General features: G+C 44.2%; 1 protein-coding gene across 4 annotated transcripts in view; it reads right to left on the minus strand.

The window, feature by feature from the left end:
• GMIP (GEM interacting protein) overlaps window positions 1–25,841 on the minus strand; it is a 320,436-nt gene that overhangs the window by 137,222 nt on the left and 157,373 nt on the right. For all 4 annotated transcript variants that reach the window (XM_078681149.1, XM_078681159.1, XM_078681167.1 and 1 more), the window contains one exon: window positions 3,503–3,596. In XM_078681149.1, the coding sequence (XP_078537275.1) occupies window positions 3,503–3,596 (94 nt within the window). The remainder of the gene's footprint in view (window positions 1–3,502; window positions 3,597–25,841) is intronic.

A 25,841-nucleotide genomic window follows, 5' to 3' on the forward strand; every position in this document is an offset into this window, starting at 1 on the left:
GTATTCCTCGCAAGTCAGGAAAGAAATCAAAAGAGGACTGCAAGCTAACTCACTACAGCGGCCATATTGGTAGTGATATATCAAAATTGAATTACTTATATCAAAATCATCATTGATTTTGCGTCTTTTTATAGTTCCAATCAAAAACGAAATATTGCGCGCTTAGCTCACGCTCATAAACGATTAATAGTTGTTTATACAAAGTCGATAAAAGGGGTAATTATTATAGTTAGATTATACCTAACTATTATTGTAAGAGGTGTAAGTGTGAATATTCCTATTGTTCAAAGAATAGCTATCGTGCCCTTAGCTTTTGGAACCTAAAGTCAAGATATATTGTTTTTATCTTTGCGCATGTGTGTAGTGTTAGTCAAAAGTGAACTATGGTTAGAAACTTTTCTGTAGTTAGATAAGGGAAATATATAGAACCAAGAACCATCCATCCATAATTAAATAAAAAAGTTACAAGATCATCGAGATAAAGGTCATCATATACAGAAATTATTTTCAGTATTGCCTAGTATTATCAGCATCTAATTATACATTATAATAGATAACTGCATAACAAACTAAGTATACCTTAACTATATGCAATATCATTCATCTGTTGTCTCCTAAAAAATTATGTAGCTCCTGGTCGATATTAAGACCACACTCTATGCTACACATCTTCAGTATCCACATAGCTTCTCTTCTGAGTAACATAAGTTCCCTATTTCCCCCTCTCGGATGTCTCTGTATGTGATCTATCCCATAGTACTCAAAACGTCTATTGGTAGTTTGTAATGGACAAAGTGACATGTGTGCAGCTAGGGGGTATCTCATGTCTCCTAGTTTAACTGCCCTGACATGCTCACATATCCTTTCTCGTAAGGCTCTGATTGTGCTGCCACAGCTGAATAAATGGCTTAATGAAGTAGATATGTATGTGAGAAAGGGACGCATAAAAATATCGGGGGATACAATTACCATATAAAATGTCGGAGAGTGATTTTACGTCCGACTGCCTCAGTAAGCCGTTTCCTACCCTAGTACTAATGTACTCAGCATTAACAACAAGTAAAGTAATTGACGTTATAATATAATATAATATAACTACTGAAACCGCGCTTATATGGAAATGTGCACTAGGTATAATTCGAGTTAAAACGTGGATATTAACTATGTGACGTTATAATATAATATAATATAACTATTGAAACCGCGCCTATATGGAAATGTGCACTAGGAATAATTTGAGTTAAATGTGGATATTAATTATGTAATTTCTTAAACTTTAGAAAAGGATATTAACTATTTAACTTCTTAACTTCAGAAATGAATACTAAAGATTCGATAAAGAATAGAAGGAAATCAACGCACATATAGCGTATTCGTCATGTGGAACCCACATGTGGGTTGGAAATATCACCACGCATAAAGTAGGTGACTTTTTAATCTCTGGTCTTCACTCTATTGAATTTCATCTCTAGAGATTTCTCTACAATTTTATTTTTACTCCCTACAGAGCACTGCACAGAAACTTTTAGGTATCGTTACAATATCCTTCTCTTTGATTGACAACTAGCGATTTCTTTAACTAAACTCTTCTTGTTCTCGCCTTTCTCCCGTCTAATTCCATTACTACTCCTCCACCCTGTCTTGCATGAAATTGCACATTATTAATTGGGACCTCATGAATACTGGTGCATGCATACCAACACAGTTTTATCACTGAACTCTGAACTCTGAAACTGGCCTTTAACTGCGCATTTCTGGGTAATAAGGTTGAGATATTATGGACCATTTGGAACCTTATGGTTCCGTTCTCTCCATCCTCTGTTTATAGACTATATACAAGTCTTTACTTGCTTGTGTTGTGGCAGATACAATCAAATCAATAAAATGAGTGTTATAATATGAACACCTATTGGCCACTTAATGGCTTTATCACAACGGGTGTACTGTATTGTTAATGCAGTATTTCACTATTGTGCTCGGGGTTAACTGACAGTTACCGATTAGAAGAAATACTGTACAATTTTGCATGTCTATTTTATGCAGCCTTGAGAAAGTCGTGGAACTACTATCTGTAGCGACGAAACGCGTTGGCTGTTGTTTGCTGTTGGGAAGGAATCCGAATAAAACAAGACAAGAACTTGATTTGAAAATTGGAACTGTTGACTCACATTTTCTTTGTATATGACATTTGTGAAATTTTGAAAAAGTGAAATCAATTTTATGAATATACGTGTGCTTGGGAGTTAGAATTTTCTTGGTGAGAGATTAGTCTCTTGATTTATGGAGTTTTTGTGTTTCTCCATTCCTTTGAGCACCATGCAAATAATTGGGAATTGATTATTATCTAGTGCGAATCTAAACCCTAAGCGCCACTGAACCTATAAGAACAACCACGTCGCTGTTTGTTTTGACAAATATTCATGACTCATGAATATTTGTCAAAACAAACAGCGACGTGGTTGTTCGAGGTAGGTCGATTTGCAAGCACTATGAATTGCTACTTCAAAAAAATAAAAGTCTCTTACATTAAGAATAACGGTTACCAAATAGCAATCCGAAAAGAAATCGCTATTTGGAAATCGCTATTCTTAATGTTTGTACATTTGGCCTCTGGCCCTTTTGGTTGTCATGCGAGGGAGGCGTTACTCACACCAATAGGGAAGGGTTTTAGAGTGGTGTCCTGCCAGGGTGAGTGCGGCAGCTGGGTTAAGTACTAGTTGGTTTGTGCTCCTAGGAACTCTGGTTCGAGAACTGAGATCGAAGTGGGCCTCTGGAGGGTGGAAGATGTACCTTTAGTCTCTTTTTTGGAATGATTGAGGAGAATTTTATCTAAGTATCGTAAATTAATGATTTTAGAAAAAACATGCCCATGAATTTAGTCCGCATCTCTCTCTGGGACATATTGATAGAAGCACTGACATACGCCATCATGTTCGATCTGACCCACTCCTGTTAATGCTAACAGGTTTTTGCAGTGTTTGGTTCTACTACATTGTGGTGACCCAGACGGAAATGGGATTATTCATATCTTCGAAGCAGGGAAATACGTTTCTCTTTAGCTGAAAAATGGAAACAAGATGAGAACTGATGTTTGTAATATTGAAAAAAAAACTAACTGTTTGTGGAGCACAACGATTACACAATTAAATGACTGTGTTGCAGGTCCTGTAATAGCGCCTTTACGAACACAGAGGATCTTCGGTTTATTGCAAATCCACATACAACAATTTCACATTCCATTTCAACTAGAGGAAATTACATTTATTTTATCCAGCACATTTCTTTTTCGGTAGCGTCACCGAGCTATGGATTAACTGCATACGCATAAAATAACCTCTCTGCACTTTTACCCATATTTTGTCTGACTCTAAAGTGCACTACACAAAGGCCAAAACCGATTGGCGATGTCAATGTTTGTTTCCTTAACTTAACCCCCATTCAACAAATCAGAAAATCAGGTAGTGGTGGTAAAAGCCCCCGAAGGGCCTTGGATATTACTTACTCATTTCCAAGGCAGATTTCTAAAGCGTCAAGTCCCCGGAAGATTTCACTGTAGCGCTTTCTGTCTTCAGAGGAGGGCGCTTGGTTGTTGAGCCCTGAAAAAGTGAAACAGCATATTTAGCGCAACGTTCCTGGCTCACGCGTGTTGGGATGTTTTCAGAAGCCAGGACAAGACAGAACAGGACCCAGGGCACTCCCAGCGCCGGGGGGCGTGTCACACAGCGCCGGGTAGCACGAAGGGTTAAAGACCAGAATGAGGAAGCAGCGCCCAGAGTGAAAATGTAGAAGGAAGGCGCACAGAACGGAAGTCTGAACATCACTAGTAATGCTGACCTACAGTACCCGAGTTAATGCAATTTAATGATGTTTTATGCTTGGCAAGCTGTTCTGACAGAGAATCCATCTCGGTGACACCACAAGGCGTGTTTGTTTACAAACCCTAAGACGCCAGTGTGCACCGCGCTCTTACACAGCCCTCTGTGCCTTTCTCTCAACATGGCGGGGCCTATCCGAGCTTGGAGCATCCCTGCAGCCTCTGGGAGAGTGGGCGGGGCATTCACAGGGCGCCCCCAATCAGCCCAAGGTCTATGAATATCTGTGACATATGGGAGGCTGGGGGGGTCTCTTACCATATTCTGTGGGGTGGGGGCGCATCATCTACTGTTAAGCCACTATGATTCCAAACAAAGAACAATTTCGGACCCTAGGTCAGTGGTATATAAATTTGTCAGCGATATTTGTCATATCACATAAACAGATGTGCGTCAGTGGTATTCATTTTCTTAGTGGTATGTGCCAGATTGTATACTATCAATAGATTTGTTTCCACTGTATTTGAATTTGTTTTTGATAAAAGCTGCCAGGTGTATTCTTATTTGCTGTGCAATATGTAGCAGTAATGAGAAAACTGTCTCAGCATCAAGCACTGCGAGATTTACTGCTGCCAAATCAAAATACCAGGGCCACTGGGATTATGCGGTTGCGGCGATTTCCGCATAACAGATTTGCCACGTTCGCCACATAATCCATCATCTGCTGCATAATCGGCAGATTTTAGCACAAAAAATAGGTTCTAGATTAAACTGTTTAAAAGTTGCGAAAAATGCAGCAACACGTGTTGCTGCGCAGTGGAAGACCCTTTGCAAAGCAGCACTGGCCACCCTTTAGTTGCCTATTACTATATTGGGGTGTTAAAATGGTAATAATGAGGTGCAATCAATGCCCATACAGCGGTACCAAGTTTAAAAATGACGAAATAATGAAGTAATACTATTGCAAAATCTGCCCCATTTTGCCGACTAATTTGCCCCTTCCTGCCGCATAATTCCAGTGACCCTGCCAATAGTGTTTCTCACAGATGTTGAAATAACGCCAACACAGAACCATTTGTGTGAGACAGCCCTGTGGCTGCATCTGTCTGGATCAAAAGAACAAGCAGTTTCTGTACGGGTGAACGGATTTGGAATACAACAACCAGACAGTGGTGGTGTGTGTTTGACCTGACGCAGTGGTATGTGGGAAATGTTTGCTTATTTTTTCAAAGATATACTCAGTGGTGTATGTTTGTGTATGTGCGTTTACGCATCCATCTTATATTTTGTAGAACAGTTTATCTGTAACATAATCCCAACTAGGTCTTGGAGGGCTCAATCTCTAACAGATTTTCAGGATATCCAGGGCTTTAAGTGGGATGAAAAAACTGGGGGCGGGTGTCTCTCTAAGTAATTAAGGGTGTGGCTTAAAAACACGTCAGCTAAAAATCTGTGCTTAGCATAGTGTGCCGGCCGACTTGTATTTTGCTGTTCCTGTCATTGCATCCAGATATATGATACAACAAGTAACATCATACCTACAAGAGGTCGGGACTATTGGCTCTGCAGATCAAGACCAGTCCCACCCTGCTAGCTTTCAGGAAACAAGTAAAAACATGGCTTTTTGATCAATAAGAAGCCCGCTCCACTCCTTTCCTTTTAGTCCTTAGCGCCGAGATACCCAAGGGTATTTGTGTTCTTTAGAAGTTGTTCAAATAAATACATTAAATAAACGGTTGTTAGTTGCAGAAGGTAAATAAGCAGCAACTATGGCTTGTATAGAATATTGAAAAAGCTTCCACTTAAAGCCCTGGTGACACCACAACGATGTTGCTGCTCCTGAGTTTCAAAAAGAGAAGGGAAATCCAGAGAGAAAATGACTCTCTTTAAAGGATTTCCCTTCCCCTACACACTCACCTGGCATGACGTCACGGCGTAACTTCTCCACTGGTGAGAAGTGAGCAGTGTGAGCAGGGCACACTGGTGAGAAGTGAGCAGTGTGAGCACCGCACTTCGATGTGCCTGCTGTCACTGCAGTCCGGAAAAAAACGGACCGCCTGTGCCAGGGCACAAAACAGAGCTCCATAGAGACCCGTGTCGAGGCCCCCTTTAAAAAACTGCTGGTGCTCAGTACCGGCGAGACCCGGCCCACTTAAAGCCCTGAGGATATCCATATCATTAAAATTAAACTAATTTACACAGCCACTGGTTATCCTGAAAATGTTGCATGGATCGGTCTTTCCTTGACCTACACTGGGCACCGCCTGCTTGAGCAGTGCCTGCTCAGTATATATCTATTACCTTGGAATTCTGTGACAGGTCACAGTGGGCCTGCGACCTTGTCATGTATGGCATGACAGCATGCGACATCTTGGTGCACCCTGTTATCATCCATTGAAAGCTAGCTTATTTGAACCTCTAGTACAACAACATTTTATGTGCGACTAATGTTATTGCACAAACAGCATGGCTTTGAAACTCATAATTCTATTCACACGAGTGATGTTATAGCCTTGAAGTTATTTTCCATAAATTGTGGCCATTAAGTAATTTAAAAAATCACAGATTTGAGCCAATAGGAAGAAGGCCTTCAAAAAAGTGTTTTAGCGTGTGCTCCGGCAAATAGGGACCTTTTAAGGCATAACATGTGAACTCGGGGTTCGGTGACAGTCACAAACCGCTCAGCCTTTTAAAAAAGGTTTAATTAAGCAGGTTTACTGGAAATAATGTGATTTTGCGGATGCCACATTTTCCACATAACTATGGCTTTTCGGCATTTGGCACATAATCCATCATCTGCTGCATAATCGCCAGGCAGCAAAAATACTTAGTTTCTAGCTCAAACGTATCAAAATATACTAAAAAGAAAAACAGTTGCATGTGTTGTGCAGTGAAAGGCGCTCTGTAAAGGTTGACTGGTCATCTTTCTGTTGCTTTGTTCTGTGTTTGGATGTCAAAGTGGTACTAATGAGGTAAAACTATTCCATAGAAAGTATTAACGTGTAAAAAAAAGTCAGACTAAAGAGGTAATCTACACAAAATGTGCCGCGTTACGCCGCATAATTTGCCTTTCCTTGGTGCATAATTTAGCCAACCTGCAAACATAATTTGGTCCTCCTTTGCCGCATAATTCCAGCTACGCTGATTATCAGCCATCAGAACCCTTCATTAAAAAAAAAGTCGAAATACTACACGATTACCTCTTGGTATTAAGTATAGGTTTACAATAGATATAATGCACATCACAAGCGAAATTTCCATTTGCCGTTTAAATGTCAGTGTTGTCTGCGTAAATGGTAACTGGGTCACGTACACAACAGAAATGAACATAGGACAAGCTCTCATATCCAGGAAACAGGAAGTGGTGTAAGTAAGTAAATTAGAAGTTGCTTCAGTGAAAGCTGCGGGGAACTTAAAACAAACACACAGCAGCAATACATTGAAAGTCGTCGTGAGCCGAGCAGACTTTCTAAATACACTAAAAACGGATGTGGGCAGCTCTGTGACATCATTCAGGCCAAATAGACTTTGAGAATATTGCCAAACAGGGTCTGGATATCTCTGTTCCGCCCTGGAGGCAAAAAGGGTTTCAAATTAACTTTACATTAACTGTGGCCAGTTCGAGTACATACCCCTGGCCACTTGGACTTCAAAACTCACTTTATCCCTGATGTGAGCAGTTCGATCGCATTATCCAGGCAACTGGGATTTCTCAATTTCTTCTCAGTGGGCATGCGCTCTTCTGTAATATTATCCATGCCGAGCACACATTCAGAATAGCTTTACGCCACATATATCAATCTAGTGGACTTTAAGACTAAGGGCCTCATGTATTAGCAGCCAGATTCATCAAGCCAAAATCGGCTCGCAAAGGGCCAGATTCTGAGAATCTGGTCCTTTGCGAGCGCTATTTTTGCATTTGGGATTCCATCATCCCAAATGCAAAAATCACAATTCTAGAAATCACTAAATTGCGAATAATTGCATTTAAGGAATCTCAATTTGAGATTCCTTAAATGCAATTCATGAACCATTTTAAAATTGCGAATTCGCAATCTGGGGCCGCTATTTACTGCGAAGTCTAATTACGTGGTAAATAGCGAAAACTTAGAAAAATGCTGCATTTTTCTAAGTTGCATGTTACACACACACATGTCCTTTGGACATGTGTGTGCGCAACACCAGTGTAAATTACCATTTCAGGGGTGCTACAGGGTGTCCTTTGGACACCCTGGCACCCTTGAAATCGCTTCCTTATTTGCGATTCGCTAATTGCAAATAAGGAATGAATGGGAAAGCCATTCCTTATTTGCGATTAACAATTAGAAAATCGCAAATAAGGAAGCAGTAGAAATCGCAAAAAATATTGCGATTTCTACATGCATCCCGTTTTGCGAGTCTTTAATAGCGATTCCTTAAAATTCGCTATTAAGGACTCGCAAAAGAGGACTTTGATGAATCTGGGGGTTAGGGTAGGGCAGCACATCAAGTCAGTTTTCTGCACAGCCCTACATCAAAGTGAAAGGACAGGAATGCGTCGTCTAATAGGGTGCATACCTGTCCTTCCCCCCTGCGCTGGTGCTGTCAGCAGCCTTGCGCCAATTCAGGCACCCTTGCACCATGGTGCAAGTGTGCCTTTGTTGTTGGCAGGATTGTTTATGTGCAGAAGGGGCACCTTCCTGCACAAAAACAATCCTGGGAGGCTTTTCCCTCTTTCTATGTTTACGGCTGATTGCAGCACACATGGAAAGAAGAAAATAAAAGGAGGAATAGAAATGATATCTCCTTGTTGCACCTCCTCTGGGGAGGCGTAAGGTGTTGGTGCATCCCCAGTTTTACCTGGTTTTGTAAATCTGGGGAAGCATCAAAATCCATGGGTGTTGCGTGGGACTAGGGGCTCATAAAGATGCTCCTAACTTTACATGCATTTATGATGCCGTCAAAATACCTTTACACCAGGTGTGGGTGGATCTGTGAAATCACCCAGACCAGCTGGAATGGAGACAAAGCTATCACGGAAAAACGTTGGGAGCCCAGTGGTTATGCTGTTTCAGAACCACACCAATCTCTATGGTGAGGGTGTCCTTTGTCATGTGCCAGGGGTCGAAGATGAAGCTATGAATCGAAGTGACCTGGAGGAATCGATTTATCATATGTGGAAACAAGGGGCCTCATTTATGAGGCTGTGCGTCACTTATACGCCGCCGGTACGTCACTTTTTGTGACGCACCAGTGGCGTAAAAAATGCGCCTTGTTGCGCCATATTTACAAAGTGACGCATCTAGGTAGATGCGTCACTTTGTAAACCCCTGCGCCACATTATACCTGCGCCAGGTATAATGTATGCAAGGGGGGCGTATTGACGCAAGGAAGGGTCGTAGAAGTGACGCAGTGAAATCTATGAGATTTCACTGCGTCACTTTTAGGACGCCGTTGAGTCAAAATCTTGCGCCTGCCTCACAGCAGGCGTAAGACTGACGCAGGCCCTTTCACATGGGGCTTGCCCCATGTGAAAGGACGCATTGCTGGAGTTGCGTCACTTTTGTGACACACTCCAGCAATGCGTCACTTTTGCGCTTACAGATACATCAGAAATACTGACGTATCTGTAACTTCTTGCGACATGATGCGGCATACATTAAATATGACGCATCAGGAATGTCTCAAGGAGTGCGCACTGAGAAGTGACGCATCGCTGCTTTCACGCAGCGATGCGTCATTTCTCATAAGTGAGGCCCAAGAAGTCTAGGCAAACCCAAGAATCAGCCGTATATGGGTAGACAGACTAACCATTAAGAAAGTATAGACCCAAAGCAATATCAGGCATGTCTATATAGTAATTAAGAGCACTATTTGGACCTGAGTGCAATTGTGCATTTTTCACATGATGAGCTTGAGGTCTAACTAACTGGACATGGTTTGGACATCTACTGAAGAAACCGTTAAACCTCCGAGATAAAATACATTAACATCTGTGGATAAGAAGCCCCAAAAATCATAGAGAAATAAAACTAGAAGAAGCATTAGATTCACCATACCAAAGAAAGCAAGCATATTGCAAATATAAGCAATAACAAGCCACAACTTGGGAAACTAGAGCACTGCCACAACAGCAAAGGCTTGGTTCAGGGATGAAATTTAAAGCTCAGAACACAGGCACTGGAAATCAGTAGTAAGATGGGAAGCCACTAGCTCAATTCAGATGTTGATGTTTATTTATTTAGGAGTTTTATATAGCACTAGCTGGACCAGAGGGTATCCGAGTGCTTTACAACATATATCAAAGATGCAATCAAGCAAAGAGGAGACCATAGTAGAATTTAGTGATTCGTGACGAGTAGAGTTCAAACATAAAGAGTATCAAATAGAACGAAAAGAAACGTGGCGAGTACAGGTCACACATAACGAGTAGCCGATAGGCTTTCTAATTCGGGGAGGAGGGAACGAGGTAGGGGTCTGGGAGGTGTAGGAGGTCGAGGTCACAGGACACAGAGTCGAAGTCAAGTGATGTGCCAGCTAAAGCACTTCAGTGGATCCTATCGGTTCGCTAGGGAGCAATCGAGGAAAAGGACTTCGAGCAGTCTTTTGAATTTTGCAAAAGAGGGGATAGTTCTGATGAGGGGGTATTAGAGCTCCAGATTTTGGGCTCGTTAAAAGCTAAGGACCTTGCTGCTTTTTTTGTTTGCGTGTTTTCAGCGGGATGAGTAGTAGAGTGTTGGAGCTCCTGAGGTCCTGGTCTGACCTGCTTTCTTGAGTTTGGAAGGCAGGTATTCCGGTTTGCTAGTGTGGAGGGCTTTGTGCATGAAGCAGGCTGTTCTGAAGCTAGCCCGCATTTCAATTGGGAGCCATTTTAGTTCTCTGAGTGCGGGTGAAATGTGGTTGAATTTCTTAACTCCGGTGACCATTCTGGCTGCTGCATTGAGGGTTGTTTTGAGGGGGGGTGAGGTATGATTTAGCTGTACCAGAAGGGACTGCATTCCCGTAGTCTAGTCTGGACAACACCAATGCTTGAGTGGCTTGTTGAAGATCCTTGAGCAGGAGGAAGGGTTTTATTTTGTTCAGTAGCTTCAAGTTAAGGAAGGGACTTTTTGCAGAGTTTTAAATGTTATTGTTCATATCCAGTTTCAGGTCTAGGGTGATACCTAGAGACTTTACAGAGTCCGCCAGGGTGAGGTTACCGTTGAGTGCATCAAAAGCTTTGAGCCATTCTGCAATTTGGAGGTTCTCCTCTTTGTTGGAGATGAGAAGTATTTCCGTTTTCTCTTGATTGAGTTTTAGGTGATTACTTGAGAGCCAGTGTTGGACCTCTCTTAGCGTGGTGTTGAGTCTCTGAATGTCCTCAATGGAGGAGATTTCCAGATAGATCTGCATGTCATCTGCATATAGGTGAAAGGGGATGTTGGATTTTTTGAGTAGGGTAGTGAGGGGTTCAATGTAGATGTTGAAAAGTTGTGGGGATGTGGGGAGAGCACTGATCCTTGTGGGACACGCCTGCTTATGGGGTGTAGGTCAGACTCGAAGTTTTTAATTTTTATTCTTTGGGAGCAGTTGTTGAGGAAGGAGAACCAGTGTAAAACCACCTCATCAAGACCTGCCCTTCCTTGAAGAACCTTAATAAGAAGTTTGTGGTTGATCGTGTCGAAGGCTGCCGATAGGTCCAGGAGAATGAGTAGGCAGCATTGGTGCGAGTCAAGTGACTTGTGTATATCATCAATGACGTTGAGGATCGGAGTTTCAGTGCTGCAGCCTTTTCTGAAACCCGATTGTTGAGGATCGAGAAGGTTGATGCTGTCCAAGTGTCAAGTCATTTGTGGGAGTACGCATCTTTCCAGGATTTTGGAAAGAAGAGGTAGGTTCAAGACAGGTCTGAAGTTGTTCAGATCTTTTGTGTCTAGGCCTGTTTTTTTCAGCAGTCGTGTGACTTGTCCGACTTTAAGGCACTCTGGTACGACTCCGGATCTCAGGGAGCTGTTTATGATCTTGTACCAGAGCGGTGCTTGGACGAGTTTCAGTTCTTTGGTCAGTTGAGGGGGTAGCTGATCGAGAGCGTGGGATTAGAGCTTAGCGGTGGAGATTAGTTTGACTATCTCTGCTTCCTGAGTGGGATTGAAGGATGTCCAGGGTTTTGAAGGGTTCTTGGATGCGATGTTGTTAATTCCCAGCGTCGGGCTCTCGGTGTGGGGGATGTGGTAGGTGTCTAGTGAGAGTTCGTTCTTGGTGATTTTGTCATTGAAAAAGTTGGCAAAGTTGGCGCACAGTTGTTTCGATGCCTGAGTTGAGGAGGAAGCGGGCTTGGAGGTTTGCTGCCTGATGATGTTAAAGAGCTCTTTGGGTCCTTTTTTTGCGTTGTCTAGCGTGGTGCAGAAAAACAATGTTTTTTTATTCTTAATGTGTTTATTGTACTTCCTGCGCGCTGCTCGGAGTTGTTTGCGGTGGCTGACGTAAGGGTTGTTTCTCCAGAGTCTTTCTGTGGCTCTTAGTTGTCTCCTTTCATCATTGATGTCAGTGTTGAACCATGATCTGGATGGAATGATCCTGTTTTTTTTTATTTCAGAGGGGCTAGTTGATCCAGGATGGACGTCATATTTGAATTGTAGAGAGAGGTGAGTTCAGTTGTGGAGAGATGATCAGTGGTGCTGGGGAGGTGTGAGTTTATCCATTCTTCTAGTTCAGCTAGGGGGATCTGGCCTGTATTTCTACACTATTTGGGGGGGGGGGGTCCTGCGAGGGGGGCTGGGTTGGGACCGTTTGGTTGGTGTTGAATAAGATGATGTGGTGGTCGGACTAGTCCACGGGAAGGATGTGGTCAATAGTAGCTGCGTTGCTTTGGGCAATAATAGCGTACAGGATTGCTCCACTGCGATGCGTTTCTTCTGAGCAGTGTTCAGTAAGATTGTTGTCATGTAGGAGATTGTTCAGGGTTTGAATTAGCGAGTTGTTTACTTCATTCCAGCGTAGGTTGAGGTCGCCAAGAATTACGTTTTCGGGTGAACAGTGAGCAATCGGGTCGGAGAAGTGTTCCCCGAATGCGGAGGTGTTGTCTGGGGATGATACAGAAGATGGCAGAGTGTTGATCTGTTGTCGCTAGTCTTGATCTATTATGCTGCCTTCTAGGTGAATGCTGCCAGTCTAAGGAAACATTGTTCACAGGCAAGAGCAGAGAAGCAAAACACAGCAAGAGACACAGTGTAAATAAAAAAGAAAGATAAACTAGTTACATGAATGTCATGAACATGGCAAATGGGTGGTTAGGGGGTCACTTCAACGCCAACAGAAAGCAGTGGTCTTCACTGAGACAAAGTAAACTGTAACAGAAGAGGAAGCACATGGGCAGAAAAATACATCGAAGGTTTCATGACATGCTAAGAAAGATCAGGCAGAAACATGAATCTATCGGGAGGCACTCACTGAGGGACACCTGATCAGTAAGTAGTTCCAATAGAGGACCGAGTAAAACGGGGACTGAACCTTGCTTCCATATCCCGCAGACAGTGTGAACGGCCTGCAGATAGGTGCAATGCAGACCTCCTCCGCCGCCTCTAGCACGAGGCCTCAGACATTGTTACTGGCGCCCTCAGCATTGAACCACGGATAAAAGGGGGCACCCTAGGCTGTGCTGACGAGAATGCTCATAGGAAACAGATTCTTTCATGTGTGTTTCAAAGACTCGTCAGAAAAGCTTCCACACCAATGTCAGACATCAATAGCGCAGACGGTGGTAGGGGAGGCTTCTCCACTAAGACGGAGGAGTATCGCCCCACTGATCTCAGATCAGAGGAAAAGGAAAAAATAAAATGATAATAACAATGTTATTTTATTTTCCGTTGTTGCGGGGCTGGGTTAGTGTGGGGCTGATGGCACAGGGAGGACGATTGGTTCATGCACTTAATTGCGTATGGCGGTTTGGCCAGCCATCTTGGGCCGGCTAAACAGTCATGCACACTTTGCATGTTCTCCACAGGCTCTAATACACAGCCTGGGTGCAGAACATGCACAGACTCCCAGTTCCCATCAGAGCACCGAACCACAGCGCTCATACCAATCACAGCGCTTGTGCATCTTGCTTCTTCTGGACTCGGAGTCAGGAAGAGAAGTGGAGAGGCAATGAGGATAGACAGCAGAAAAGGTAAGTGTTTTATTTTATTTATTATTTTCCAACCTCCCCCACCCCGTTCCACACCATCCACCAATGGTACAAGGGCACCACCCGTTAGGGCCCTTGGCTGACTAATTGCAGCTGTATTTCACGACCTAACTGAAACATGGGCGGGATGGCGTGCATGCGTGCCTGGTGCACCACTATCATCCTCTGGTGCCCAACAAGCTCGTGCAGTATAATCTTTGAGAGCCATCGCAATCATGTGGCCATGCTCTAATGCCCAGGAGGTGCTGTGGGCATGCTCTCCCAGAGCCATTGGCAAGCAGTCGGCAAGCACTCTTATAAGTTATAAGGAAGGAAATGTATGGGTTTACTTCTCCAGAACCACTGTGATGCTGCGGGCACGTTCGCTGAGAACCAGAGATGCTGACCCTATGTTGTCTCAGTTCCACTGAGATCCTGCGAGTATTGTCCCTGAGAGCTATGAAGATGCTGTTCAAATGCTGTCTCCACGCGGGAAACAGCCTTTACAACGATAGTTTTACCACAATGTGCCTTTACCACATTTTTAAGTTAAGTAGGAGGGTGTGGGGGATCTCCCCCCAAAAATTCATTGTTTTATATATAAACAATGTGTGGTAATGGCATGCGTTGTAAAAGCATATGCGTTCTAAAAAAATCTGAAGTAAAAAATGCGTTGTGAATGCATACAAAGTATTACCCTGCGTTATTCTGTCATACAACCTCTTCATGCTGACTGTTGAGATGGTGTGGGCGTACTGACGGAACTGTAGAGACACTGAGGACTCCTGTCTCCCGACAAAGGAAGTGGCGTCAGCCCGCTGTCGCACATCTAGAGAGGTGCTCTGGGCATTGTTTCTCACAGCCAATGAAATGCTGGGGGTGTGCTGTCTTAGTACTGTGGAGAAGCTGTGGGCATGCTGTGTCAAAACTGTCAGCATTTTGTGGAAATGCTGCCTCTGAACTGGGGTGATGCTGCCAGCACGCTGTCTCAGAAATCTGGTGATGCTTTGGGTATGGTGTTCGAGACATTGTGGGCATGCTCTCTCAGAACTATGGAAACGCTGTTGGCTTTCCTCTGCGGCAGTTCCTTAAACTACTAATGTCAGTTTCACTTTGACTTGTACCCTCTCTATTCTTCCCCACACTAACCCTTTCCACGGGTGCACTTCTTTGACCCGGGGTCAGACTGGGACAAAAAATAGGCACCAAAATAAAAGTGGCCCCCATTACTGAATAATATAGCTGAAAAAGTGGTCCACATTTGCAAACCAGACCAGTTTTGAACTTGTAAGGGCAAGCTGTACGAGTGTTTTTGCAAGGTACGGGATACTATGTGCTTTAGTGTTTGCTGCAGGCAATTTTTGTGGTAATATTAGTGAAATCAACAGTGAAAAACTGGCCCACTTGGCCAAACAACAGCCCCACAAACTGCTAAAAAAACGGCCCATACATTGATTTGTGAGATCAGCCCATCAGGCATAAGGCATATAGGCCAGTCCGACCCTGTCTTTACTTCGCCTCCCACATCCAATCCATTCGTTCGTCTTCTCTAATTGACTTACAATTATGATAATGGCTATGTATAAAGCACAAACAGAATGGTTTCTAGGCACTTTAATAATAATTGTTACTATCGAACTCAGAAGTACACAGCGTATCAAACTATAAAGGCTGGATCGTTGAATCGGTCGTTTTCGGGGTGCAAAACCTATTGACGTGGACAGAGCCACTGGGATTGCCTGATTCTTTTCTGTGGTGCTTTCCTCATATTTATGGATTTACTACACTTCAGATGCTAAACTGGTACCAATGAGGTGATCATTTTGCCCAGGCAGTATTAATATGTGTTAAGTGACAAAACAGCAAAAATGATACTGACACAGATTATATATACTTCTGCATAACATGCCTTTTCTTGTTTCACCATAATTAAGGCTCCCACCTTTCACGTATTTTTACAGTTGAATACAGACAGAAACCCATCTTTTTTCAGTTTGCATATATATTTTTTTAATTATATATATATAGAAATAAGTTTTTTCTTTGACGACTCTTACTACTGTCAATCATGAGTGCTAGGTCAAAAGATGTGCAGACTCTCAGGTAGGAGAGTTAAATTAAAAATATTTTTTTAATGGCACTTCAATAACTGCTATGCAAATGGTTTCAAATGACTGTATTGTACTGTAAATGGCTAAAACCCATTGGGCATTCAAACATGAGTAAACATTTGTAGATTAAATAAATATGGAAAAATACCCGTAGCAACTTAATTTTTTACATTTAGGACAAAATAAATATGGATAAATACAGATAAAATTAGCAAAAACGCAATATAGTGGAGGGATCTCACTCCCTAACATTGAGGCCTACTATTGGGCAGAACACCTGGTGCCTATTAACGACTGGCTACACGCCACGGCTGCACACCCTACGTACGCCCTCGAGAGACATAGTATGGCTACTCGTCCGTACAACTATTATTTGTACGGGGGCAAAGGGAAAGGGTGTTTGTTGCCGGCTACTAGGCTTACCCTGACGGTCTGGAACCGAGCGACCAAGAGTATAGGATGGGAAAAGACGTCTACTAGGCAGACACCATTGTGGCACTGTGCCTGGCTGAAGAAACTGAGCAAACTGAAGGGGTTCCAGAGGTGGGACGACCTAGGGATTTCGATGCTAGGGGACGTGATCGCAAGGGGGGACCTGAAGGCATTTCAAGCGCTGAAGACGGAATTTGGCCTGCATCGCACACAATATTTTAAATATGCACAATTGAGGCATGCCTGGCGGGCAGAGAAGATCCCAGTGGAAACACTCCCTGAATATGCACCTCTGGAGGGCCGCCTCCTACAGGAACAAATTTCGGAAAGAGCAGTATCGCTCACCTACAGAACACTGATGAATAACATATCTGATGACCTGGGTGCCCTTAGAAGGACGTGGGAGGGCGATGTGGGGGAACTGGACACAGTGGACTGGGATGCGGTGCTAATGCATCCAAGAGAGGTAGCTATTAAATCCCGGTTACGGCTTATCCAATACAATATCCTTCATAGGACCTACTTTGACAGGGTGCGCCTACACAAAATGGGAAGGGCTGGAGACACAAACTGTCTGAGATGTGGCCGGGATGGGGGGGATTTCTACCACACCATCTGGTCCTGCCCGACAATTCAGACCTATTGGGCGGAGATCTTGAGAGAATTGGAAGAGGTGCTGGAGACCTCCCTGCCGTTAGACCCCAAACTGGTCCTATTGGGCATGACCAATGATGTGGATCTCGCACGCCCGCTATTGATCTTCTTGGTCCTGGCTTTGGTGGTAGCTAAGAGGGATGTGGCAAGGAAATGTGGGGTGGCTGCGCCGCCGCAGCAGGAGGAGTGGCGGAGAGGTCTGGATTTGTATATGGCAGCTGAAAGGGTCACATATAAGGCAAGAGGATGCCCGAAGGAATTTGGAAGAGTCTGGGGTAAATGGCGACGATACCATGGACTTGATGGGGGACTCTGAATTGGGACACAAGAAGAAGGTGCTTCCATGGGCACAGGTGCACTGGAAGGAAGGCCTTTTTGGCACCACAGACTTGGGCCCGGGAAGAGCCCTGATGAGGCTACTTGAGTGGGAGGAGAGTATATTGATTTTAATGGTGAAGCTCGGTGGGTGGGGGGTCGAGGGGAAGGGTGTGATGACCGATGATGACATGATTGTAATGTTGTTACATAATAAAATGCAAATAAAAAATAATTTAAAAAAAAGAAAAATTAGCAAAAACGAAATATGGAAAAATACAGACGGTAAATTAATAAATACCATAAAATTGGGAGCCCTACTCATATTTTAGTCAACCTGCCGCTTAATTTAGTCTTTCATTATAATTTCTTTGGCCCTGAATATAGGAATCTAGACGGGTACACTTCATCATACCAAAAGACCATCTAAGCTCTGAAAGGTGCACTAATTATCTTTGATTTACATTGATTAGGGGTGTGCACATTTTTCTCTCAGAACGTTCACCTCTAACTCTTCTTCTTATACTACGGTTAGATATTATTTATAGGTCCCAAGGGTTCTGAATGCGGGGTTTCATGTTAAACTGAATCGTTTGTGTCCCTTTTAAGTTTTTTTGAGAAAGAAAAAACATCACCAACATCCATATAGTTGAACGTTGTGAGGAAAATGGTTCTAAAGCTAACGATTGAGAAAAAGGTAAATTCATTTTCATTGCCAATTTACAACTGGGAGAAATATTGCCAGTTCGCAGGGAAAAACAACACCAAGGAAAAAGAAAATGTAGCAAAAATTGAAGAAGGTGTAGGCCAGTAATCAGAACTACGTACGACTTCCCTTGCGCAATAAAAACTACGCATTGCTCTGAAAGGATCCCGAAATGTCCTGGAATAACATGATATTTTTTCCAGCATTCAGGCTACAAATTATTCCTCAGCACAATCAGATGGAATTTGATTGGCGCCAAAGGCAAAAATGTTGAGTTGCAATACACTTGGTCCTAGTGCGAGTTTCTCCAATAATTACCTTCTAACTGCAGAAATATTGATCTGCAATAATATTGTCGGACAGCACCTAGCATGTAACTTTAATTCATTTTATGAGAAAATTACTGGCAACAAAAATATAACTGTAGAAAAATTAAACAAGCATTTGCAATGCAATAGGTCTCACATTAATTAAGTTTGAGCTATTGGCATTGCTAAATATTGCAACACCAATTGCAACAAAAGTCTATAAATTGTAGGCCAAAAAACGTGTAATTATTTTTGTAGCAATGGTGGCATGCTGCTCTTTAGATTAATATGTTTAAAAGTAAAGTGCGCCATACTGCGATTGCTACAATAGGTAATTGTGGATGCGTTAACAATTGATGTGTGCACTGAGGGCTGGTGGTGTGTGTGCCTGTAGAAATTGTGCACTGATGGCTGGTGGTGTGTGTGCCTGGTGGAAGTGTGCACTGCCGGCTGGTGGTGTGTGTGCCTGGTGGAAGCGTGCACTGACGGCTGGTGGTGTTTGCCTGGTGAAAGCGTGCACTGACAACTGGTGGTGTGTGCCTGGTGAAAGCGTGCACTGACGTCTGGAGGTGTGTGCCTGGTGGAAGCGTGCACTGACGACTGATGGTGTTTGTGCCTGGTGAAAGTGTGCACTGACGTGTGGTTGTGTGTGTGGTTGTGTGTGTGTGGTTGTGGTTGTGTGTATGGTTGTGGTTGTGTGTGGTTGTGTGTGTGTGGTTGTGTGTGTGTGTGGTTGTGTGTGTGTTGTGTGTGTGGTTGTGTGTGTGGTTGTGTGTGTGGTTGTGTGTGTGGTTGTGTGTGTGGTTGTGTGTGTGGTTGTTTGTGTGGTTGTGTGTGTGGTTGTGTGTGTGGTTGTGTGTGGTTGTGTGTGTGGTGTGTGTGGTTGTGTGTGTGGTTGTGTGTGGTTGTGTGTGGTTGTGTGTATGTGATTGTGTGTGTGATTGTGTGTGTTGTGTGTGTGGTTGTGTGTTTGGTTCTGTGTGTGTATGGTTGTGTGTGTGCTTGTGGTTGTGGTTGTGTGTGGTTGTGTGTGTGGTTGTGTGTGTGACTGTGTGTGTGAGATTGTGTGTGGTTGTGTGTTTGGTTGTGGTTGTGTGTGTGGTTGTGTGTGTGCTTGTGTGTGTGTGCTTGTGTGTGTGTTTGTGTGTGTGTGTGCTTGTGTGTGTGTGGTTGTGTGTGTGTGGTTGTGTGTGTGCTTGTGTGTGTGTGCTTGTGTGTGGTTGTGTGTGTGCTTGTGTGTGTGTGCTTGTGTGTGTGTGCTTGTGTGTATGTGGTTGTGTGTGTGTGGTTGTGTGTGTGATTGTGTGTGTTAGGTGTGTGGTTGGTTGTGTGTGTGCTTGTGGTTGTGTGTGTGTGTATGGTTGGGTGTGGTTATGTGTGTGGTTGTGTGTGTGTGGTTGTGTGTGTGTGTGTGTGGTGGTTTTACATATTCTAAGCAGTTTCTTTATGCATATTTTAAAAAGAGAAGACCAATTACCCTGGATGTAGCATATCAGGTTATACTAGCTTTAGATGATGTTGAACTGATTTTCCGCACTAGCACCTTCCTTAAAACTGCGATTAGACCACGTAGGTCTATGATGGATCCTTGACCATATGTGACACAATTTTTTTGTAAAAATGATGGCTTGTCTTTTGCACTATGCACTTTGGATTTTAATTCTTGTATGAACTGTTGTGATGTATTTATGGTTTTGTGCTTTTATGGGTACTATAGTATCCGAATAAAGTTGAACGGATCTGAACTGTGTGTGGTTGTGTTTATGTGTGTGTGGTTGTGTGTGTGTGTGGTTGTGTGTGTTTATGTTTGTGGTTGTGTATGTGTGTGGTTGTGTGTGTGGTTGTGTGTAGTTGTGTGTGTGTGTGTGTGTGGTTGTGTGTGGTTGTGTGTGTGTGTGTGTGGGTGTGGTTGTGTGTGTGTGTGGTTGTGTGTGTGTGTGGTTGTGTGTGTGGGTCTGTGTTCGGCAATCAGTTCTTTCAGACAGTTTGGTATGAGACACCATAACTTATAGTTTCTCGTAACCTATAGTTGCTTGGTAAATGCTTCACATCTTCCTCTTATGGCCAGAATATGGTGACTCCATTTTTAAGGAACATAGGGCCAGATGTAGGAAGGCTATTACCGGTCGGTAACGGCCGAAATCGGCCGTTACCGACCGGTAATAGACTTTTCCTATGTAGGAGGCACATTTACCGATTTGGTAAATAACGAATCGGTATTTACCGATTAGGTATTTACCGAATCATCATTTACCGATTAGGTATTTACCGAATCGGTAAATGAAATGTAGGAAGCACTTCAAAGAGTGCTTCTGGGCTTTAATGATTCGTTATTTACCACCAACTATTAGTTGGTGGTAAATAACAAATTCCTATGTAAATGCAAATCTGCATTTACACCTGTGCCATGTGACAGACATACATGCCCTTAGGGCATGTACGTGTGCCACATGTGCACACAAGCACTAATCAGGGGTGCAACAGGGTGTCAAAGTGACACCCTGCCACCCTTGACTTTTTCCCAATTTTACCGAATTGGTAATTACCGATTTCGTAATTGACATTCATTCCTATGGGCCTCCAGGCCCATAGGAATGAATGGCAAATACCGAATTGGTAATTACCGATTCGGTAAATATTTTTACCGATTTTTTACCCACATAGCATTTACCGATTCGAAAATACTGAATTGGTAAAATTCTGTATTTTCGAATCTGTAAATTTAAATTACCTTCATCTAGCCCATAATCTCTTCTACAGGACGTTGAAGATCACTACAAAAACATCTGTTCCTCCCAACATCCACCAGTGTCAAGAAGTGAAAGGCCTCGATTAGATCCCATTTCTCATTTTTTCAGCAGCGGGGGTGGGGATTGGGGAGGTTAGGGGGGATTCACTGTGTTTTTTAAAGCAGAAAACAAGAATGTCATTGTGATTCCCTTCAAGATGGAGACAGTACAGACACTTATACCACGAAAACCACAGGGATTTAGAGTGTGCTGAAGACTGTCTGTATGGGGCTGAATATCACCCATGGTTTTTTCCATTTCGCCTAAATAGCTCCAATAGTGATAATCCTTGAGGTTTTTGTGCCTCCTCTTGTGAGTCTTTTGCCAGGTGTGGAGCTTTGTCTACATTCCTACTTGAATGATCTGCAATTCAATGCAGTTTATAGCCATCAGCCCACAAAGAATACTGTTAAGGTTTTCCGGTGGGAACTTCAGACTCTCAATGGTTGGTTGGGAGATCTCTGAACCTATCTGCTTCAGTTTTTTGGGTACTACAGAGCTGGCTATAAAGAGCCAATGTAGCAATCAAATGGATAAAACTATAAATGGATAATGACTTCAGGTACCACAGACAACACTTCCCAAGATGACCTCCAGCAACCCTAAATCCCTCATTATGACGGTAACCAAGAAGACCACCAGTCATTAGCACTCTGGGCATAAAGTTAGGAGGAGCTCCCATTCCAACATGAAGACGGGCTCTAAGGGGAGAATATGCATGCTAGGTTACTCGAACCAAGATGGCCACCATTATCCATGCCAGTGTTAGAAGTCTTGTCTATGGTTAAACGACTTAACTTTTGGCTTTGTGGATACTCTGAGGTATGATCACTATCTGTTTTCCTACCTTTGATCAAACTAATTAGGTTGATTTGTCTAACACTGATCACTCCTATGGGGATTGTGTTGTATTGTATGGTATGGCTGTGTAACCTTACTGCGTAACACACTCACAAAACCATCTTAAATTGAGTCAGGCTCCTTTGTAAACCTGTAGCTCAACTCTGGGTAGCTGTGGCTTAGAGCAATAAGGCTTAAACAAAGGAACTAGTGTAAAGCATTCAGAAGCACCAAACAATGAAATAAGAAAGTCACACAAGAAGCCAGCGATCGTAATGGCCGCTTAGGCTCTCGGCTCCGCCGACCTTCTTCTCCTGCACACTCATCCTGCTACTTATCCTGCACCCGAGCCACAACTTTGTTATGGAGAAATGATGCTGCCTCCGGTAATGTGCTCCCGAGATTTCTACCGGCTGTAAAACCGGAGAAATGTCCTCGTTCAGACTTCGGCCCCACACAGACATGGAACCGGGGCTTTGGGTGAGTGGGACGGCCGGCCCCTGACGTAGCCACGGTGGCCATCTGCTGCGGGGTGGAGTCGACCTGCTGGAACGAGTCGATTGAATCAACCACCTTTGCCGCAATTATCCAGCTCCCTTAGCGGGTCGAGTGCTTGCATCACACCGTGGACCCGAGTGCTCATATTTAATTTTTTTCCTGCCCGTGTGCCGCTCGGACATTCTTTCTCTTTCTCCCGATGTTGTTGTGGGAGACATTTTGGGCATCACGTGAGCTATGCCTGGGCACTGAGGACTCTCGTTGGCGATAGCCGTCCTGGCACTTGTTGAATCTGCTTCCACGCTACTGTCTGCAGCGCTATGGAGTCTGCCACTCCTTTGGTCGCGGCTCGAATGTCTTTATGTGTGCGACTGGATGGTGACCGGCTGGACGCTCTGGAGAGCAACGTCCTGTCTGCTGAATCACAGCCGGCCGGGGAGCTACCTGTGAGGAGGAATGCTGCGGCTCATGACTACAGAGCAACGCCCGGGATCGGGGATGTTATGGCGGCTCTCGATGCCCTGGGTGTCGCCCTGGATTGCACCGCCCGCGACCTGGGGAGAAGATTAGACGCCATGACTCGCGTTGTGGGACGCGCTATACGGGATTGCTCTTGTGTGCAGGGCACTGGGCCACACCTTGCACCCGAGCGAAGTGTATTGATTGCTCCGGCAGACATGGTGATGCTGCAGTGCCGGGACCACTCCATAGCTACTGGGCTGATTGCTGCTGGTAAGGAGGGGCCCGGGGATTTTGGACTTGCACCGTGGGTGGAGATACGGCTCCGAATGCTGCTTCTGATATTCCAGCTGTGGATCGATGGGGTGGCCCTCCCCCCTCTCCAGGACTTGGTATTGCTGAGCCAGATAACATGCACTGGGGACTTACGGTGGTGCATGGAACTTTCCCACACTGACTTTGACTATACATTGTTGTTTCCCACCGGCTTTCAGGGGCAGTCCAACGGAGTATCCTGGGCACCGTGGTCTCCCAAACCACCTAAAATGGCGGCTGGCCAACTGAACTCACCATGTCCAATTGATCGCACGGGCCAGGGCTGAAGATGTTTCGGTGCTTTCTGGTGTTTGTTTGGCTGGTGACAAAGTGGGACACGCATTATAATGAGTATAACGTATAGCGTCATGTGGCACTGTATGACTTGCATTACTATATGTTAGTTGACTATTAATCCCGAGATTGATGACTACCGGGGGGGGGGGGAGGCTTGTAGTTTGCATACGGGAGAGACCGAGAGCCTGTTCGACAGCTCTCCTCTACGCTTCCTTTTTTCCATTTCCTTTTCTACTTCTATGTAGGTTTAACAGTGTGGGGCTCGGGGGGTCGGGGGCTGGGAGCTCGTATAGTGATTTCTTCTCCTCCTCCGTCTCTCTTACTTCTCTTCTTGTTATATTTCGGATCTTTTATTTTCCTCTCTATTCTTTTTCCTCTCTCTGCTATATTTCGGGTTTAGATACTGGGCGACAGGCACGCTGCTAGGGGGGGTAGGCCGTAGCCATCTACAGGTGTGCGGGGTGGGGGGTTGGGGGTGGGGGTTTATTATTTTTCCTTTTTTGTTTCTATGGCCCTTTTTCCTTCGCTCCTTTGGTTCTCCTTTCCCTTTCTTCTTTTTTCGGATTTGGGATCAGTTTATTGGATTATTCCCTGAGTCTTCATTGATTTGTTGTAATCTATGCCTTAACTGTTGCTGCACTGTTGGTGTGATTGGGCGGGCGTCTACTCGGTGCTCGTAGTAATTGAATGCACTTATATCCTGACTCTCTGCTGCGGGACCCATGTCTTATTTGTGATCGTCTCATTATGCGGGACTTATTGTCTGGCTCGCCCAATGTATGACTCTACCTTACGGTTAGGCACCTGATACCCACATTTCTTTACGTTATATTGCAGCTTTTTACGTTCTTGATGTCATCCTGATTTAAAAGTAAAATTGAACCTCACCTATCACACAAGACGAAAGGAATCTGACACCAACTTATTAATATAGATTATATTTCAAAAAATGTTTAGACACCAAGATGAGCATAACCCACAGAAGGGTTCAAGAGATAAAGATTTTTAAAGAACCCATAAATCTTAGCTTATCAGTCCAAAGCACCAACAAGCATTGGTAACCAAAAAAGTTTACAAACTTTTGAAAAGTTTAAAAGAGTTGTGTTCAGCTACTCCAGCCCGATTTGGGCGAACAATTCAAACACGGAGACGGTTGAGGGGGCACAAGGAGTATTTGGACAGTTACCTGGTCCCTAAGCAGTCTGAAATCCAGTTCCACACTTCACATCATAACCACCTTAGACTTCAATGGAGTGGTCCTGATGCTGGAGATGCAGGATGCTGAAAGATGCTCTGGGTGCTGTGTGGTCGATGGGGATCTTCCTGAGGTTAATCCTCGATCCACAGCTAAGGTGGGACGACTTTGGCCATAGGGGTTAGAGTCCCTCAAAGTCCTCTTTGAGCCAGTAGACGTTCAGCTGTGGCTCTGCTACCGATCTCTGGACACAGCAGGTCCAGCGATATCCTTTGGTGAGGGCTAGTGTCCATCTTTGGTGACCAGTCTACATTCTGTTGACTCACCTCAATCCGGCATACATGGGTGCAATTCTTGAGTCCAAGGAGGAGGTCTTTTTGGCTGCACATTGGCAGTCAGCGTCAATTCCTTTCATGTGGCTGATAACTAGCCAGGGTGGGCGATTTCAGCTATTATGGCCCTGATGCTGCAACACGGAGTCAGCAGACTGACCCTTGGAGTCACAACTTCAGTCTGGGGCTCAGGAGCAACTCTTCCAGGCACAACAGACACGGTCCTCTCTTTGCTAGCCCACAAACAGCAGATGCAGTCCAGCAGTTGGTGCAGCCTCTGTTGCCATATCCAGGGGTTAGTAGGGAATTCCTTCTTCAGTCCTTTCTCCACTCCAGAGGTGGTCTAAGGTTCAGTCTGCCACAGGTGCATATTTATGCCTAGAAAGTGACATGGGGGAGATAATGCTGTCACTAGCCAATGGGCTACCAGGATCTGCCCCAGTCTATGATGAATTCCGGCTACGTGTAGCATGTAGCAATCCAAGATTGCCCACTCTAAAAATATCTGAACCCTTCCTTGGATGTTAGGAGCTTGGTAGCCCGCCCTAGAGGTGTGGCTACCTGTTGGGCTTCACACCCACAGGAAAAAACAGTTTGTCAACTGAGCTCCCCTCTCTGTTCACACCGCCAGTTCAGCCACCTGAACAAAGGGGCA

The sequence above is a fragment of the Lissotriton helveticus genome, chromosome 1_1, assembly GCF_964261635.1.
Source record: "Lissotriton helveticus chromosome 1_1, aLisHel1.1, whole genome shotgun sequence".
Taxonomy (NCBI): domain Eukaryota; kingdom Metazoa; phylum Chordata; class Amphibia; order Caudata; family Salamandridae; genus Lissotriton; species Lissotriton helveticus.